Raw genomic sequence first — 19340 nt, forward strand, 5'->3', positions numbered from 1 at the left:
ACGTTGTGCAGCGCAGGAATGATACCAGCGCAGGAATGTTGTGCAGCGCCGGAATGGTGTCCAGCGCAGGAACGTTACCAGCGCAGGAAGGTTGAACCGCGCAGGAACGTTACCAGCGCAGGAGCGTTACCAGCGCAGGAACGTTACCAGCGCAGGAATGTTATGCAGCGCAGGAACGTTACCAGCGCAGGAACGTTACCAGCGCAGGAACGTTATGCAGCGCAGGAATGATACCAGCGCAGGAATGTTGTGCAGCGCAGGAACGTTACCAGCGCAGGAATGTTACCAGCGCAGGAATGTTACCAGCGCAGGAATGTTGTGCAGCGCAGGAATGTTACCAGCGCAGGAACGTTGTGCAGCGCAGGAACGTTGTGCAGCGCAGGAATGATACCAGCGCAGGAATGTTGTGCAGCGCAGGAATGATACCAGCGCAGGAACGTTGTGCAGCGCAGGAACGTTACCAGCGCAGGAACGTTGTGCAGCACAGGAATGTTACCAGCGCAGGAATGTTACCAGCGCAGGAACGTTACCAGCGCAGGAATGTTGTGCAGCGCAGGAATGATACCAGCGCAGGAACGTTGTGCAGCGCAGGAATGATACCAGCGCAGGAATGTTACCAGCGCAGGAACGTTATGCAGCGCAGGAACGTTACCAGCGCAGGAATGTTACCAGCGCAGGAACGTTATGCAGCGCAGGAACGTTACCAGCGCAGGAATGTTACCAGCGCAGGAACGTTATGCAGCGCAGGAACGTTACCAGCGCAGGAATGTTGTGCAGCGCAGGAATGATACCAGCGCAGGAACGTTGTGCAGCGCAGGAACGTTGTGCAGCGCAGGAATGTTACCAGCGCAGGAACGTTATGCAGCGCAGGAACGTTACCAGCGCAGGAATGTTACCAGCGCAGGAACGTTACCAGCGCAGGAACGTTACCAGCGCAGGAATGTTACCAGCGCAGGAATGTTACCAGCGCAGGAATGTTGTGCAGCGCAGGAACGTTACCAGCGCAGGAACGTTACCAGCGCAGGAATGTTGTGCAGCGCAGGAATGATACCAGCGCAGGAACGTTACCAGCGCAGGAACGTTGTGCAGCACAGGAATGTTACCAGCGCAGGAACGTTACCAGCGCAGGAACGTTGTGCAGCACAGGAATGTTACCAGCGCAGGAACGTTACCAGCGCAGGAATGTTGTGCAGCGCAGGAATGATACCAGCGCAGGAACGTTGTGCAGCGCAGGAACGTTACCAGCGCAGGAACGTTGTACAGCGCAGGAATGATACCAGCGCAGGAATGTTACCAGCGCAGGAATGTTATGCAGCGCAGGAATGTTATGCATCGCAGGAATGATACCAGCGCAGGAATGATACCAGCGCAGGAACGTTGTGCAGCGCAGGAACGTTGTGCAGCGCAGGAACGTTGTGCAGCGCAGGAACGTTGTGCAGCGCAGGAACGTTACCAGCGCAGGAATGTTATGCAGCGCAGGAATGATACCAGCGCAGGAATGTTACCAGCGCAGGAATGTTGTGCAGCGCAGGAATGATACCAGCGCAGGAATGTTACGAGCACAGGAACGTTACCAGCGCAGGAACGTTACGAGCACAGGAACGTTACGAGCAGAGGAACGTTACCAGTGCAGGAAGGTTGCACCGCGCTCCGCTCAAAGTTAGAACTCGTAATGGGGTTATTTCCCTAAAAATAGGGACAAACGAAAATAATAATAAAAATCCTACAGTGGCTATTCTTTAAATCCAGTGATAGTGCATGAGCAGTTTTAAAAAGCGACTGAAGTTCAGGTCACTGTACCAAGCCTATCCCAATACAATGTTGGAAGTTGCATTAGTTACAGATTGGTGAGGGGAATCATTTAAACTAAAACAATGCCATGTAATTGGTTCAGTCTGGCTGACAGCTCTTTTTAAATTCTGACCGTTATTATCTGCTTGTTTGTCTTTTATACAATAAATTTGCTTGATATTTTAAACTTAAAGCATGTGTCAGCCTTGGCTCAGTGGTAGTAATCTCGCCATGTGTCAGACGTTCGTACGCTCAAGCCCACTTCAGGATTTGAGCACATAATCTGGGCTGATGCTTCAGTGCAGTACTGAGGGAGTGCTGTATTGATGGAGGTGTCATTTTTTTGGATGAGACATTAAATCTGGACCCCATCTGTCTGCTCAGGTGGACGTGAAAGATCCTGTGGCACTAATAAAAGAAGTTCACCCGGTCTCCTGGCCAACATTTATCCCTCAATCAACACCATCCAAAAAGAGGAGACTAACTGGCAATTTTTCTCATTGCTATTTATGGGACCTTGCTGTGCACAAATCGGGTGCTGTGTTTTGCCTACAAAACAGTGACCACACTTCAAAAGCAATTCGTTGGCTGTAAGGCATTTTGGGATGTCCAGGGGATGTGAAAGGTGCTATATAAATACAAGTTCTTTCATTCTTGATGTGATGCTGCACCGTTCTATAAGACCAAAGTGAAATCATATGGAGATGTAAAAACAATTGCCAAATATGGTGTGCTGGTCATTTCTTGGTCAGAATACTGAAAGCTCATCTAGATCTCAAGGCAAGATAGACATTTTCGAAGGATTTCGGAGTTGGGACTCATCCATAAGAGTGATCTAAGATACAAGAGCTGAAATAACCTAGGATAAAGTGGTTAGAAAACACCCAAAGATCAAACAATTACCAAGTGCTAATCGCTTCTTATCCAAAGTTCCAGTGATGTTGCCACAAGAGACTGGTAGTTCACTGGACGCAAAGTCCACTTGGTCTAGCAGAGAACAAACGTTTCTGGTTTTTCCAACCTTTGGTTTGTCATCTTCCCCTTTTGTCATCTGAGGCTGTTTTACACCATTTCTTCCTGAATAAAAAGAATAAGAAATGAGAAATTTTAATCAGCCACATCAAAACTCAGAATCACAGAAAGTACCAGCCCATTCAGCCCATCAAATCTGTGCCAGAGTTTCTTCTCTACCTAAAATCAATTAGTCTAATCTCATTCTCTCACACAACTCCATTAAAATTCCACTAATCTAATCCCACTCTCTTGTACAACTTCCTATGACCTTTAATATTTTACCTGGTCTAATCCCACTCTCCTGCTCACTCCCCATTCCCTTTAATATCCCTCTTTTCCAAGCACCTAGCTAATGCCCTTTTAAAAGAATGTATGGGCTCTGCTTCAACAACAGTTTGCGGCAGAGAATTTCACATTCTAATGACCCTCCATACAGAAACTTTTTCAAACCTCCCCTTTAATTCTTTTTGTGATTCTCTTAAATTCATGCCCTTTTGGGAATGATCTATCACGATTTACGTGAGGATAACCCTTCATAGCCCTGAAGACTTCTACCGGGTCATTTCTTCACCTTCTCAGATACAGTGAAGAAAGCTGCAACTTCTCGAGTCGCTCTTCATAACTGTAACCTCTGATAACATCCCAGTAATTCTACACTGCTTTTACACCTTTCCTATAATGGAGTACCCAAAACCGCACACAGTACTCCAACTACAGCCGATGATCTTGTACAAGTTCAGCACCAGCTTCTTGCTTTTCCAATCTATGCTTCCAGATAAAAAAAATCAAGGATTCTGTTTGCCTTTTTTATGGCCTTTATCTGCTTGCACTGCCGCCTTTAATGACCCGCGTATCCAAGCACTACGTGAAGGGAGATACAAAGATCGGAAGCGATGGTGATAGAGAAAGGCAAGAGAGACAGAGAGAAAATGAGATAGCAAGAGACAGAGAAAGACAGAGAAAGAGACGCAGAGAGAGAAACAAGGAAAGAGAGAGTTAGAGAAACAGAAACGGAGTGGTAATTTTCGAATTACCATTGGATGTAAAACTGGCATTGCGTGTTGGGTGCTCGTTATAGAAACCACACAAATCTACCCTCCGGCGTTAAGCTGAAAATTATCCCCAGAGATACAAATAATGATAGAAACAAAGATAGACAGGCAGAGTGAGAGAGAGAGAGAGAGAGAGAGAGAGAGGGGAGCAGGGAGATGGCGAGATATAGAAAGTGAGAGAAAGACAGTAAGAGATACAGAGAGTGGGACAAAGAGAGCTGGAGATTCAGAGACAGAGAGAAAGTGAGTGGGCGCGTGGGGCGAGGGCCCAGAGCGGGCACGTGGGGCGAGGGCCCAGAGCGGGCGAGGGCCCAGAGCGGGCGCGAGGGGCGAGGGCCCAGAAAGGGCATAAGGAGAGAAGGCTTGCAGCTCACGGTTTGGATCTTTGCCATGTTCTGGCTTTCGATCTTTGCTGCGTTCCGGCTTTCGATCTTTGCTGCGTTCCGGCTTTCGATCTTTGCTGCGTTCCGGCTTTCGATCTTTGCTGCGTTCCGGCTTTCGATCTTTGCTGCGTTCCGGCTTTCGATCTTTGCTGCGTTCCGGCTTTCGATCTTTGCTGCGTTCCGGCTTTCGATCTTTGCTGCGTTTTGGGGTTCTTTCACTGGCTGAGTGATGTGCACATTCTTCATCAGGATGCTTTCTCTTCAGGGTCTTACTCTTCATGACAGGACTATCTGCAGGTTCACATTTTCCCCTGTCTTCACCAAGATCTGATGATGGACCAGAGAAAGATCCAGTAAGTACATAGGAGCATACAGGAGGAGGGAAGACCACTCTCTCCGCCTGGTCAGACCCTGAGTTGAAAAACAAAATACATTATTCACCACCAATATCCCTCAGTTGACTTTCTCACCAACTCTTTGTCCAGCTCCTTAAAGTTTCTGAAGCCAAGAGTCTTGAATACCTCCTGCCAGACTGTTAATCAATCTGCGGATCCTACCACTGCGAATCCAAGGGAAGAGTGTGAAGGTACAAAAACAACAACTTCCCTGGGCAGTCCATTCCAAACATCTGTGAATAAGTTATATTTTATCTGTCCATTCACTCTCCTTTTTCTGAATGTCCCATGCTCCTCATTGTCATTCTCAGGGCAATGGTAAATAGTTACTCAGGGGCTAACCTGTTGGTACTCTTAAGGATTTGGCTAGCTCAATAAGATCCCCTCTCAGTCTTCTCTTCTCTAATGTGAACAACACTCAGTTCTGTAGCCTCTCAGTATACAAGCTGTAAGGAGTTCAGGGGCTAAAATCATGCTGTGCTATGTTAGCAACAGAAGGATGAAGGGGTTTGTATGAAATGCTGCTCATGGTTGTTTAATCCAGTTAAAATAAATGAGCTTATTGTCTTTGCTAAACGGTGGAGAAAAATCTCAGACAAACACATCAACATAGTCATTACTGCTAACACACAAGGCCAGCACACTCAAACAATTTACAGCAACACCTCTACACTCAGTTTAGTCCATCAATCATTAATTATCTGTCAATCCACTCAGATACAATTCTTCTCCCATCACGGATACCCACTTCAGGTCCAGCTCAGATTAGATACAGAGTAAAGCTCCTTCTACACTGTCCCATCAAACACTCTCAGGTCAGGTACAGCATGGGTTAGATACAGAGTAATGCTCCCTCTACACTGTCCCATCAAACAGTCCCAGGTCAGGTACAGCATGGGTTAGATACAAAGTAAAGCTCCCTCTACACTATTCCATCAAACACTCCCAGGGCAGGTACAGCATGGGTTAGATACAGAGTAATGCTCCCTCTACACTGTCCCATCAAACACTCCCAGATCAGGTACAGCATGGGTTAGATACAAAGTAAAGCTCCCTCTACACTATTCCATCAAACACTCCCAGGGCAGGTACAGCATGGGTTAGATACAGAGTAGAGCTCCCTCTACACTGTTCCATCAAACACTCCCAGATCAGGTACAGCATGGGTTAGATACTGAGTAATGCTCCTTCTACACTATCCCATCAAACACTCCCAGATCAGGTACGCATGGGTTAGATACTGAGTAAAGCTCCTTCTACACTATCCCATCAAACACTCCCAGATCAGGTACAGCATGGGTTAGATACAGAGTAAAGCTCCCTCTACACTATCCCAACAAGTGCTAGAGGCCAAGCTCCACCTCCTACAGTGGGCCAGAAATGATCACTGATATATTCCCCCCACCACCACCCCACATTCCCACAGAGCGTAGACCCTGTGTTCCGAGAATCTGAAGTGCACACTGTCGAATCCTCAGATATATAATCGGACTAGCAGGACATGATAGTGTCACTGGGGAAAAATATCCTGACTATTTAATCATTCATTCACCAGTTAAATATAAATAGAGACATCACAAAACACGTAATAAAGGACAAACAGATGGCATCATCTTTGTGTGAAATTTGACAATGGAGTGAGGATATAAAATCATAGACTCGTAAAAATTTCAGCACAGAATGGTCATTCATACCCAGCACAGCTGTGCCAATGATAGCTTCACATTGGAACAATGTATTCTGATCCCATTTGCCTGTTCTTTCCTCAAAGAATCAAAATATTGATGAGCACAAGTCTTTATCTAATTCCCTTTTAAATACACGGTTGACAGGCCTCAGTAGCCCTTGCGGTAAAGTGTTCCACAGTCTGATAACCCTGTGTGTGAAAACATTACTTCCTACCTTCCCGTTAACACTTCATTTATGATATAAAAATAGAAAATTCTGGAAATACTCAGCAAGTCAGTCATCATCCAAAAGGAGAAAATACAGGTTACTACAGGTGGAACTAAGAGATGAATTTAGAGGCACATTACAGTGAGGGTAGGGGAGCACAATAGGGGACTTTCACCAGTACAGATATACAGACCACTGTTATAAAGAGGGGACAAGGGAGGGGGTGGTCTCTGGTACAGATACACAGACCATTGTTATAAAGAGAGAGTTTAATAGCTGCAAACAATTGATTTTGCAAAGAGGTGAAAAGTGTTGCACAATAGACAAAGATTATCTCAGACTGTAAAAGTCTGAGAGGTGAATAACCAAGCTGTAAGATGGAAGGAAATGTGATGGAATGTGAGTGGGAAGAACTGGCAGGAAAATGGGAAGTTGCTACGGTCTGAAGCTGTTAAAGTCAATGTTCAACCCAGAGAATTGCAGCGAAAGTTGGAACATGTGTTGAGGAAAGGAATATAGCTGTGAATAATGGGATTTTAGCAAATACAGCCAGAAAGGAGGGAAAGTACAGTACAGACAGTGAACAGGGTGACAGCAACAAAAGAAAACAACAGAACTGCAAGGCTGAAAAGGGTGGTTGAGAGGTAACAGGTGGATGATAGATGCTGTGAGAGTGTTAAACAGTTGGGTACAACAGGATTTGATAGGAAGGGATTTCCTTCATTGGAATTTTGGTCAATAAGAATGAATAGGATGAGGCTTGATCCATTAAGAAAGAACTCACATTTATATGCTGTCTTATTTCAGAAACATCCAACATGGAATGAATTACATTATGTAACTGCAATTTCTGCAGCAGCGCCCCGGAGGGAGATAAATGGCTAAAAACGCCATTGACACGGTTTCTCTAGGGGTTCCAACAATTGTCCACTGGAGTTAAGACAAGAAATTGAGAGAAACCCATGGAAATTCAGGACCGTTACATGAGCCGATGCACAAAAAAGTTTCCACGAACAGCAATAACATGAATGGCCATTTAATCTGTTTTGTTGGCGTTCATTGAGAGGGGAATGTTGGTCAGGACATCAAGAGAAGTCCTTATTTTTCCAAGAATAGTGCTATGGGATCTTTCACATCCTACCTGAACAGGCAGACTGGACCTCAGTTTAATGTTTCATTGGAAGGCGTGCATTCTTAGTCATGCATTGAAGTGTCAGCCTAGATTGTGTGACCATATCCTGGAATGGGGCTGAACTCACAACCTGTTGACAGAGGTGAGAGTGCTACCAACTGAGCTGACCTCAGATTCTATACAATGAGATTTGGACCATTAGGATTCTAAACAACAACAATAAATTGCATTTATATAGCACCTTTAACATAGTAAAACATCCCAAGGCGCTTTAACAGAGTGAGAGAGGGACGATATGTAAGCCATAGGATGTTGAGAGCTCTGTATCTGAGATAGGGATACTACTTTAAGAAATTATATAAAAGGCAGTATAGCTTTAAGAAATGGTTGAACTGAATTGCCTTGAACAACTCCCAGCCTGTAAGAATAACTCAGGGGATTTCCTTGGCTGTGTCAGTGCTGCTTCCCATTTAAACCACAAGGTACACTCTGTGCGCTGGCAGATGGAGCATGCTATTGCTGGCACTGAGAGATCACAGGCAGCCCAGGTCAAACACTCCAGCAGCAATAATCAAACATCCCACCTCAGGTAAGATAAGTGAAAATCACAGTGCTGGCTAGATGTGGAACTCAGGCTGAGAGTTAAGAGTGCAACACTGTGATTGTTGCTCCTGGGATTGGTTCACAGAATATAGAATTACATAGAATGTACAGCACAGAAAGAGGCCATTCGGCCCAACTGGTCCATGCTGGTGTTTATGCTCCGCACGAGCCTCCTCCCTCCCTGATTCATCTAACCCTATCAGCATATCCTTTCATTCCTTTCTCCCTCGTGTGTTTATCTAGCTTCCCCTTAAATGCATCTATGCCAGTCACCTCAACTACTCCTTGTGGCAGCGAGTTCCACATTCTAACCACTTTCTGGGTAAAGAAGTTTCTCTTGAATTCCCTATTGGATTTATTAGTGACTGTCTTATATTTACTGCCCCTGGTTCTGGTCTCCCTCGCAAGTGGAAATATCATCTCCACGTCTACCCAATCAAACCCTTTCATAATAAAGACCTCCATCAGGTCACTCCTCAGTCTTCTCTTTTCCAGAGAAAGGAGCCCCAGCCTGCTTAATCTTTCCGAATATATCTAACCTCTCAGTTCCGGTAGCATAGTGGTTATGTTACTGGACGAATAATCTGGAGTCATGAGTTCAAATCCTGCCACGGCAGCTGGGGAATTTAAATTCAATTAATCAAATAAAAATCTGGAATTAAAATACTAGTATCAGTAATGATGGCCATGAAACTACCGGATTGTCGTAAAAACCCATCTGGTTCACTAATGTCCTTTAGGGGAGGAAACCTGCCGTCCTTACCCGGTCTGGCCTACATGTGACTCCAGACCCACAGCAATGTGGTTGATTCTTAATTGCCCTCTGAAATGGCCCAGCAAGCCACTCAGTTGTAAAATCACGCTAAAAAAAAGTCATAATAAGAATAAAACTGGCCAGACCACTAGGCACCGGACACGACAAAGGCAAACCAAGCCCAGTCGACCCTGCAAAGTCCTCCTCACTAACAGCTGGGGACTTGTGCCAAAATTGGGAGAGCTGTCCCACAGATTAGTCAAGCAACAGCCTGACATAGCCATACTCACAGAATCATACCTTTCAGCCAACGTTCCAGACTCTTCCATCACCATCGGCAGGACAGACCCACCAGAGGTAGCGGTACAGTGATATACAGTCAGGAGGGAGTGGCCCTGGGAGACATCAACATTGACTCTGGACCCCATGAAATCTCATGGCATCAGGTCAAACATGGGCAAGGAAACCTCCTGCTGATTACCACCGACCATCCTCCCTCAGCTGATGAATCAGTCCTCCTCCATGTTGAGCACCACTTGGAGGTAGCAAGGGCACAAAATGTACTCTGGGTGGGGGGACTTCAATGTCCATCACCAAGAGTGGCTCGGTAGCACCACTACTGGCTGAGTCCTGAAGGACATAGCTGCTAGACTGGGCCTGCGGCAGGTGGTGAGCGAACCAACACGAGGGTAAAACTTACTTGACCTCATCCTCATCAATCTACCTGTTGCAGATGCATCTGTCCATGACAGTATTGGTAGGAGTGACCACCGCACAGTCCTTGTGGAGACGAAGTCCCGTCTTCGCACTGAGGACACCATCCAATGTGTTGTGTGGCACTACCACCATGCTAAATGGGATAGATTCAGAACAGATCTAGCAGCTCAAAACTGGGCATCCATGAGGCGCTGTGGGCCATCAGCAGCAGAATTGTATTCCAGCACAATCTGTAACCACATGGCCTGGCATATTCCTCACTCTACCATTACCAACAAGCCAGGGGATCAAACCTGGTTCAATGAGGAGTGTAGAAGAGCATGCCAGGAGCAGCACCAGGGACACCTAAAAATGACGTACCAACCTGGTGAAGCTACAACTCAGGACTACATGCATGCTAAACAGCGGAAGCAACATGCTATAGCCAGAGCTAAGCGATTCCACAACCAACGGATCAGATCAAAGCTCTGCAGTCCTGCCACATCCATTCGTGAATGGTGGTGGACAATTAAACAACTAACAGGAGGAGGAGGGTCTGCAAACATCCCCATCCTCAATGATGGTAGAGTCCAGCACGTGAGTGCAAAAGACAAGGCTGAAGCATTTGCAACCATCTTCAGCCAGAAGTGTCGAGTGGATGATCCATCTCGGCCTCCTCCCGACAACCCCACCATCACAGAAGCCAGTCTTCAGCCAATTCGATTCACTTCACGTGATATCAAGAAACGGCTGAGTGCACTGGATACAGAAAAGGCTATGGGCCCCGACAACATCCCAGCTGTAGTGCTGAAGACTTGTGCTCCAGAACTAGCTGCGCCTCTAGCCAAGCTGTTCCAGTATAGCTACAACACTGGAAAATTGTCCAGGTATGTCCTGCCCATAAAAAGCAGGACAAATCCAATCCGGCCAATTGCCGCCCCATCAGTCTACTCTCAATCACCAGCAAAGTGATGGAAGGTGTCGTCGACAGTGCTATCAAGCGGCACTTACTCACCAATAACCTGCTCACCGATGCTCAGTTTGGGTTCAGCCAGGACCACTCGGCTCCAGACCTCATTACAGCCTTGGTCCAAACTTGGACAAAAGAGCTGAATTCCAGAGGTGAGGTGAGAGTGAATGCCCTTGATATCAAGGCAGCATTTGACCGAGTGTGGCACCAAGGAGCCCTAGTAAAATTGAAGTCAATGGGAATCAGGAGGAAAACTCTCCAGTGGCTGGAGTCATACCTAGCACAAAGGAAGATGGTAGTGGTTGTTGGAGGCCAATCATCTCAGCCCCAGGGCAGTGTCCTAGGCCCAACCATCTTCTGCTGCTTCATCAATGACCTTCCCTCCATCATTAGGTCAGAAATGGGGATGTTCGCTGATGATTGCACAGTGTTCAGTTCCATTCGCAACCCCTCAAATAATGAAGTAGTCCTAGCCCGCATGCAGCAAGACCTGGACAACATCCAGGCTTGGGCTCATAAGTGGCAAGTAACATTCGCGCCAGACAAGTGCCAGGCAATGACCATCTCCAACAAGAGAGAGTCTAACCACCTCCCCATGACATTCAACGGCATTACCATCGCCGAATCCCCCACCATCAACATCCTGGGGGTCACCACTGACCAGAAACTTAACTGGACCAGCCATATAAATACTGTGGCTATAAGAGCAGGTCAGAGGCTGGGTATTCTGCGGCAAGTGACTCACCTCCTGACTCACCAAAGCCTTTCCACCATCTACAAGGCACAAGTCAGGAGTGTGTTGGAATACTCTCCACTTGCTTGGATGAGTGCAGCTCCAAAAACACTCAACAAGCTCGACACCATCCAGGACAAAGCAGCCCGCTTGATTGCACCCCATCCACCACCCTAAACATTCACTCCCTTCACCACCGGCGCACTGTGGCTGCAGTGTGTACCATCTACAGGATGCACTGCAGCAACTCGCCAAGGCTTCTTCGACAGCACCTCCCAAACCCACGACCTCTACCACCTAGAAGGACAAGAGCAGCAGGCACATGGGAACAACACCACCTGCACGTTCCCCTCCAAGTCACACACCATCCCGACTTGGAAATATATCGCCGTTCCTTCGTCGTCGCTGGGTCAAAATCCTGGAACTCCCTTCCTAACAGCACAGTGGGAGAACCTTCACCACACGGACTGCAGCGGTTCAAGAAGGCGGCTCATCACCACCTTCTCAAGGGCAATTAGGGATGGGCAATAAATGCCGGTCTCGCCAGCGACGCCAATATCCCATGAACGAATAAAAAAAAAAATCCTAGTAAATCTTTTTTGCATCTTCTCCAGTGCCTCTGTATCCTTTTTATAATATGGAGACCAGGACTGTTCACAGTACTCCAATTGTGGTCTAACCAAGGTTCTATACAAGTTTAACATAACTTCCCTGCTTTTCAATTCTATCCCTCTGAAGTGCTTGGTTTGCCTTTTTTATGGCCTTATTAACCTGCATCACTACTTTTAGTGATTTGTGTGTCTGTACCCCCAGATCCCTCTGCTCCTCTACCCCATTTAGACTCTTACTATCCAAGCAGTATGTGGCCCCCTTATTCTTCCTACCAAAATGTAAATACCTTACACTTATCGAAATTGGACAGAACAAAGACCGGGGAATTCTTCAGAGCTGCTCCCAGTGCCGGTGAAGTCACGCCAGTGAAGTGGGAGCAGCTCCGAGGAATCTCCCAGCCACTAACAGTAAAGCTCTGCCACTAACTACTTTCAAAGTTAATTTAAGTTCCTTTCTTCACTATGCAGATATTTTGTCTGCAAGAAGTTTGTTTATTGAGCTGGACATTGCTGTTGACATAGAGCAGTCAATTCTTGGGCAGCATGTCAAGAGCTGCGATTGTAGTCACGATTCCAACAGTCTGAATACCCAATGCCTCCATGTGGTGGAAAAAGAGAAAAGATTTGTATTGATATAACCCCCTTCACGACCTGAGGACGTCCCTAAGCACTTTACAGCCACTTTTGAAGTGCTGCCATTGAGCCGAGGTTGACAGGGAGTGAGGCACTAATATTAGCCATTACTTCCCATGGGGATGGAGGGAAACTCAGAGAAAGGATCAGTTTGTAAGTACCATCAGTACGTGCTGTGTGTCACTTCTGCCCAGGTACCTTCACTAACATACCTTCAATAAAGCTGGTCTTTAAGGGCAGCAGCTTGGGATACTCCTGCAAGTTATAGTCCTGAAACAAGTTGCTCCAAAACTTGCGAATGGTTGAAGGATCGCTCTTTTCCAGCCATTTCAGCAACAAGTACACGGCCTCACTGGTGTCTATCTGCTTTCGTACTTGTTTGATTTCCTACAAGAGAGATTTATACTTTAGCTCTGTGCGTGATACCTTGGAGCAGACCACTGATTGTAATGACTGGATAGCAGCAACCCCAGTTCAATTAGTCTTATGAGTAACATCACTATTCAGACACATGCATGGAGCACTGATTACTGGCCTCTGTTTGCCTGAGAGACTTGCAACTATTAGAGCTGGTGGCATCCTTAACTCTTTCCAGTCATTTGTTGGCCAGGGGCTGCAGAAAGTAACCTGAGATTCCCCAGCTGCTGATACACAGGCAAGAACAACTTTTGAACTGAAGTAACCTGAGTTCAGTCGCTGGCCTGAGCTGGCTGGAACCGGTTTGAATTAGCTAAGTTTTGTGAAAGACAAAGGAGATGTGATAAGACACAAGTCCTTATTTAGAAAAGGAGTAATGAGGTAATGCTACCTAAGTCCTTGGGACAGAGCCAATGAGAAGAAGACACAGGCAAAAGAGAGCAGGCCTAAACCAAAGGGAGAGAGACAGCACAGCTTGAAGAGATAAGATTCGGAATAAGAATGAAGGATCTGGGGCGTGGAGCCAGAGCGAAGACTCCGGAGACCAACCATTGCGGAAGTGGAAGAACCTACGTCGAGAGAGAGAGAGAGAACGGAACGCCTGGCCAGCGTCAGCTCTCCTTTTCGGGTATTATCCTTTATATTCTGTGACCACTCAGGGAGTGTCAGAGAAACCTAGTGGGTGTGCCTTTAGTTCCTAGTTTGGGTATAAAACTGTATAACCTGGTGCAAACTGCATGTCTATATCTAACCAGACGTATAAGCTATATGTATATGATCTAACGGCGTGAATAAAGTGAATTGAGAGTTAAGAGAGAATTGACTGTTCTCCTCTTTGTACTAAGCCGGTAACTGTAACCGGTGATCTCCGGTCAACACATTGGACACTGATGGGATCTTCAGCTCTCCCCAGTCATTGGAAGCTGATGGGATTCTCAACTCTTTCCAGTCATTGGAAGCTGACTGATACAGCTGGCCACCTTAAACTTTAAACCATTTATAAATTGAAGGTACAAAGGTGAATGGTTTTCCTATTTTGCAACAAATGATATCTGCTTCTGTTTTAGCAGCGCTTCTTTTAACTGTTACTGTTCAGCTTACCACTAGTTTTTTTTTATCTTTTCACTTTCCTCCTTTTTGTCCTCGAACCAGCTGCGTGTGGCCCTTGAATTTAAAAATCAAATTCTCATGGTAATCCTAATTGCCCATCCCTAATTGCCCTTGAGAAGGTGATGGTGAGCCGCCTTTTGAACCGCTGCAGTCCGTGTGGTGAAGGTTCTCCCAAAGTGCTATTAGGAAGGGAGTTCCAGGATTTTGACCCAGCGACGATGAAGGAATGGCGATATATTTCCAAGTCAAGATGGTGTGTGACTTGGAGGGGAACGTGCAGGTGGTGGTGTTCCCATGTACCTGCTGCTCTTGTCCTTCTAGGTGGTAGAGGTCGTGGGTTTGGGAGGTGCTGTCGAAGAAGCCTTGGCGAGTTGCTGCAGTGCATCCTGTAGATGGTACACACTGCAGCCACTGTGTGCCGGTGGTGAAGGGAGTGAATGTTTAGGGTGGTGGATGGGGTGCCAATCAAGCTTGCTGCTTTATCCTGGATGGTGTCGAGCTTCTTGAGTGTTTTTGGAGCTGCACTCATCCAGGCAAGTGGAGAGTATTCCATCACACTCCTGACTTGTGCCTTGTAGATGGTGGAAAGGCTTTGGGGAGTCAGGAGGTGAGTCACTCGCCGCAGAATACCCAGCCTCTGACCTGCTCTTGTAGCCACAGTATTTATGTGGCTGGTCCAGTTAAGTTTCTGGTCAATGATGATCCCCAGGATGTTGATGGTGAGGGATTCGGCGATGGTAATGCCGTTGAATGTCAAGGGGAGGTGGTTAGACTCTCTCTTGTTGGAGATGGCCATTGCCTGGCACTTGTCTGGCGCGAATATAACTTGCCACTTATGAGCCCAAGCCTGGATGTTGTCCAGGTCTTGCTGCATGCGGGCTCGGACTGCTTCATTATCTGAGGGGTTGCGAATGGAACTGAACACTGTGCAATCATCAGCAAACATCCCCATTTCTGACCTTATGATGGAGGGAAGGTCATTGATGAAGCAGCTGAAGATGGTTGGGCCTAGAACACTGCCTTGAGCAACTCCTGCAGCAATGTCCTGGGGCTGAGATGATTGGCCTCCAACAACCACTACTATCTTCCTTTGTGCTAGGTACGACTCCAACCACTGGAGAGTTTTTCCCTTGATTCCCATTGACTTCAATTTTACTAGGGCTCCTTATTGCCACACTCGGTCAAATGCTGCCTTGATGTCAAGGGCATTCACTCTCACCTCAACTCTGGAATTCAGCTCTTTTGTCCATGTTTGGACCAAGGCTGTAATGTGGTCTGGAGCCGAGTGGTCCTGGCGGAACCCAAACTGAGCATCGGTGAGCAGGTTATTAGTGAGTAAGTGCCGCTTGATAGCACTGTCGACAACACCTTCCATCACTTTGCTGATGATTGAGAGTAGGCTAATGGGGTGATAATTGGCCAGATTGGATTTGTCCTACTTTTTATGGACAGGACACACCTGGGCAATTTTCCACATTGTCGGATAGATGCCAGTGTTGTAGCTGCACTGGAACAGCTTGGCGAGAGGCGCAGCTAATGCTGGAGCACAAGACTTCAGCACTACACCTGAGATGTTGTCGGGGCCCATAGCCTTTGCTGTATCCAGTGCACTCAGCCGTTTCTTGATATCACGTGGAGTGAATCGAATTGGCTGAAGACTGGCTTCTGTGATGGTGGGGATATCGGGAGGAGGCTGAGATGGATCATCCACTCGGCACTTCTGGCTGAAGATGGTTGCAAACGCTTCAGCCTTGTCTTTTGCACTCACGTGCTGGACTCCACCATCATTGAGGATGGGGATGTTTGCAGACCCCCCTCCTCCTGTTAGTTGTTTAATTGTCCACCACCATTCACGACTGGATGTGGCAGGACTGCAGAGCTTTGATCTGATCCGTTGGTTGTGGAATCGCTTAGCTCTGGCTATAGCATGTTGCTTCCGCTGGTTAGCATGCATGTAGTCCTGAGTTGTAGCTTCACCAGGTTGGCACCTCATTTTTAGGCACGGCTGGTGCTGCTCCTGGCATGCTCTTCTACACTCCTCATTGAACCAGGGTTGATCCCCTGGCTTGTTGGTAATGGTAGAGTGAGGAATATGCCGGGCCGTGAGGTTACAGATTGTGCTGGAATACAATTCTGCTGCTGATGGCCCACAGCGCCTCATGGATGCCCAGTTTTGAGCTGCTAGATCTGTTCTGAATCTATCCCATTTAGCACGGTGGTAGTGCCACACAACACATTGGATGGTGTCCTCAGTGCGAAGACGGGACTTCGTCTCCACGAGGACTGTGCGGTGGTCACTCCTACCAATACTGTCATGGACAGATGCTTTTGCGACAGGTAGATTGGTGAGGACGAGGTCAAGTAAGTTTTTCCCTCGTGTTGGTTCGCTCACCACCTGCCGCAGGCCCAGTCTAGCAGCTATGTCCTTCAGGACTCGGCCAGCTCGGTCAGTAGCGGTGCTACCGAGCCACTCTTGGTGATGGACATTGAAGTCCCCCACCCAGAGTACATTTTGTGCCCTTGCTACCTCCAAGTGGTGCTCAATATGGAGGAGGACTGATTCATCAGCTGAGGGAGGATGGTAGGTGGTAATCAGCAGGAGGTTTCCTTGCCCATGTTTGACCTGATGCCATGAGATTTCATGGGGTCCAGAGTCAATGTTGAGGACTCCCAGGGCCACTCCCTCCTGACTGTATATCACTTTACCGCCACCTCTGGTGGGTCTGTCCTGCCGGTGGGACAGGACATACCCAGGGATGGTGATGGAAGAGTCTGGGACGTTGGCTGAAAGGTATGATTCTGTGAGTATGGCTATGTCAGGCTGTTGCTTGACTAGTCTGTGGGACAGCTCTCCCAATTTTGGCACAAGTCCCCAGCTGTTAGTGAGGAGGACTTTGCAGGGTCGACTGGGCTTGGTTTGCCGTTGTCGTGTCCGGTGCCTAGTGGTCCGATGGTCTGTCCGGTTTTATTCTTATTATGACTTTTTGTAGCGAGATGTTAGAACTGAGTGGCTTGCTAGGCCATTTCAGAGGGCAATTAAGAATCAACCACATTGCTGTGGGTCTGGAGTCACATATAGGCCAGACCGGGTAAGGACGGCAGGTTTCCTCCCCTCAAGGACATCAGTGAACCAGATGGGTTTTTACGACAATCCGGTAGTTTCATGGCCACCATTACTGATGGTAGTATTTTAATTCCAGATTTTATTTAATTAATTGAATTTAAATTCCCCGTGGCAAGATTTGAACTATTTGGACTATTAGTCCAGGTCTCTGGATTACTAGTCCAGTAACAGAACCACTATGCTACCGTACCCTAATGCTCTAACCAGCGGCGTGTGGCCCTTTTTGTCCTCTAACCAGCTGCGTGTGGCCCTTTTTGTCCTCTAACCAGCTGCGTGTGGCCCTTTTTGTCCTCTAACCAGCGGCGTGTGGCCCTTTTTGTCCTCTAACCAGCTGCGTGTGGCCATTTTTGTCCTCTAACCAGCTGCGTGTGGCCCTTTTTGTCCCCTAACCAGCGGCGTGTGGCCCTTTTTGTCCCCTAACCAGCTGCGTGTGGCCCTTTTTGTCCCCTAACCAGCTGCGTGTGACCCTTTTTGTCCCCTAACCAGCGGCGTGTGGCCATTTTTGTCCTCTAACCAGCGGCGTGTGGCCATTTTTGTCCTCTAACCAGCTGCGTGTGGCCCTTTTTGTCCTCTAACCAGCTGCGTGTGGCCCTTTTTGTCCTCTAACCAGCTGCGTGTGGCCCTTTTTGTCCTCTAACCAGCTGCGTGTGGCCATTTTTGTCCTCTAACCAGCTGCGTGTGGCCATTTTTGTCCTCTAACCAGCTGCGTGTGGCCATTTTTGTCCCCTAACCAGCTGCGTGTGGCCCTTTTTGTCCTCTAACCAGCTGCGTGTGGCCATTTTTGTCCTCTAACCAGCTGCGTGTGGCCATTTTTGTCCTCTAACCAGCGGCGTGTGGCCATTTTTGTCCTCTAACCAGCTGCGTGTGGCCATTTTTGTCCTCTAACCAGCTGCGTGTGGCCCTTTTTGTCCCCTAACCAGCTGCGTGTGGCCCTTTTTGTCCCCTAACCAGCTGCGTATGGCCCTTTTTGTCCCCTAACCAGCTGCGTGTGGCCCTTTTTGTCCCCTAACCAGCGGCGTGTGGCCCTTTTTGTCCTCTAACCAGCTGCGTGTGGCCATTTTTGTCCTCTAACCAGCTGCGTGTGGCCCTTGAATTTAAAAATCAAATTCTCATGGTGATCCTAATTGTCACATGGGCCGAGGACTCGCAGGGCTATTTTCAGTTGATGCAGCACGAGAGTCAATGCAGACTGCAACGTGCTACCAAGAAATAGTCAGATTCCTGATTTAACAGTGAATAGAGGGATACGAGCTTGGCACCGCAACAGGACAGAGGTGGGAATGGTCTTATCGGATTCTGTACAATGCCCTTTATGGTGGGTCAAGCAACAGTATCCTTATCCATCTTCCTGTCTTCTGATTTTATCAGTGAAATCAAATGCAGCACTTGGTCACAGAATGACACCCGATGCTGCTGCCGGTGACTTGAATTCCTTTGCTAATCCACAATCGTACCATCAGTGAAGAGGCATCCAGAGCCCACGTCTTCCGGTCAACCACACATCACCATTCATTGACCTGCTCTCTGTTGCAATGGATACAGATGTTCTAACTGCAATGCTCAGCTAGCTGGAGCTCATTAAACTGCAGAATCATCTGGCCCACTTTTCCTGTCCCTCAGACTTAACTGTGTCCCCCAGCAGTAGCTGTGATGTAGCCAATAACAGTTCAGGTGTGTAAGGAATGTCCCTTTTGTAGATCTTGCAGATCATGTAAGTGCACCAGGGGGTTATGGTCTTTGAGGTTTGAGTAAAGGGGGGATTGGGGGGGGGAGAAATGACAGCGCTGCAACCAAAGGGCACGTCCAATGCTGCTACTAACCGTTTCACTGCTCAGTCCTCGTGTCTAACGTCTCATGCTGTGAAGTGCTCGACACCAGCATGAATCTCCAGCCCCTCTAGAGGGGAAGAAGAGAGAAGCTCAAAGAGGAGAAAGGGAAAACTGTCCATAATGGTGTGTGAGGCTGTGGGAATAGTCTGGTGGGCTCAGTCCAAGAAAGTTTGCAAAGCACAGATTCAAAAACTTGG

At 47.5% G+C, this 19340-nt stretch overlaps 1 protein-coding gene across 2 annotated transcripts in view; it reads right to left on the reverse strand.

Moving 5' to 3' along the window:
* The window catches only part of LOC137331616 (nuclear body protein SP140-like protein), a 74680-nt gene that overhangs the window by 45010 nt on the left and 10330 nt on the right, over positions 1-19340 (reverse strand). Inside the window, exons 3-5 of one of the 2 annotated variants that reach the window (XM_067995532.1) lie at positions 12876-13050; positions 4232-4567; positions 2695-2868 (exon numbers count right to left, since the gene is read on the reverse strand). In XM_067995532.1, coding sequence (XP_067851633.1) covers positions 2695-2868; positions 4232-4567; positions 12876-13050 — 685 coding nt within the window. The remainder of the gene's footprint in view (positions 1-2694; positions 2869-4231; positions 4568-12875; positions 13051-19340) is intronic. The other variant, XM_067995533.1, reaches the window with a different exon arrangement.

Source organism: Heptranchias perlo, chromosome 13 (genome assembly GCF_035084215.1).
Source record: "Heptranchias perlo isolate sHepPer1 chromosome 13, sHepPer1.hap1, whole genome shotgun sequence".
NCBI lineage: Eukaryota > Metazoa > Chordata > Chondrichthyes > Hexanchiformes > Hexanchidae > Heptranchias > Heptranchias perlo.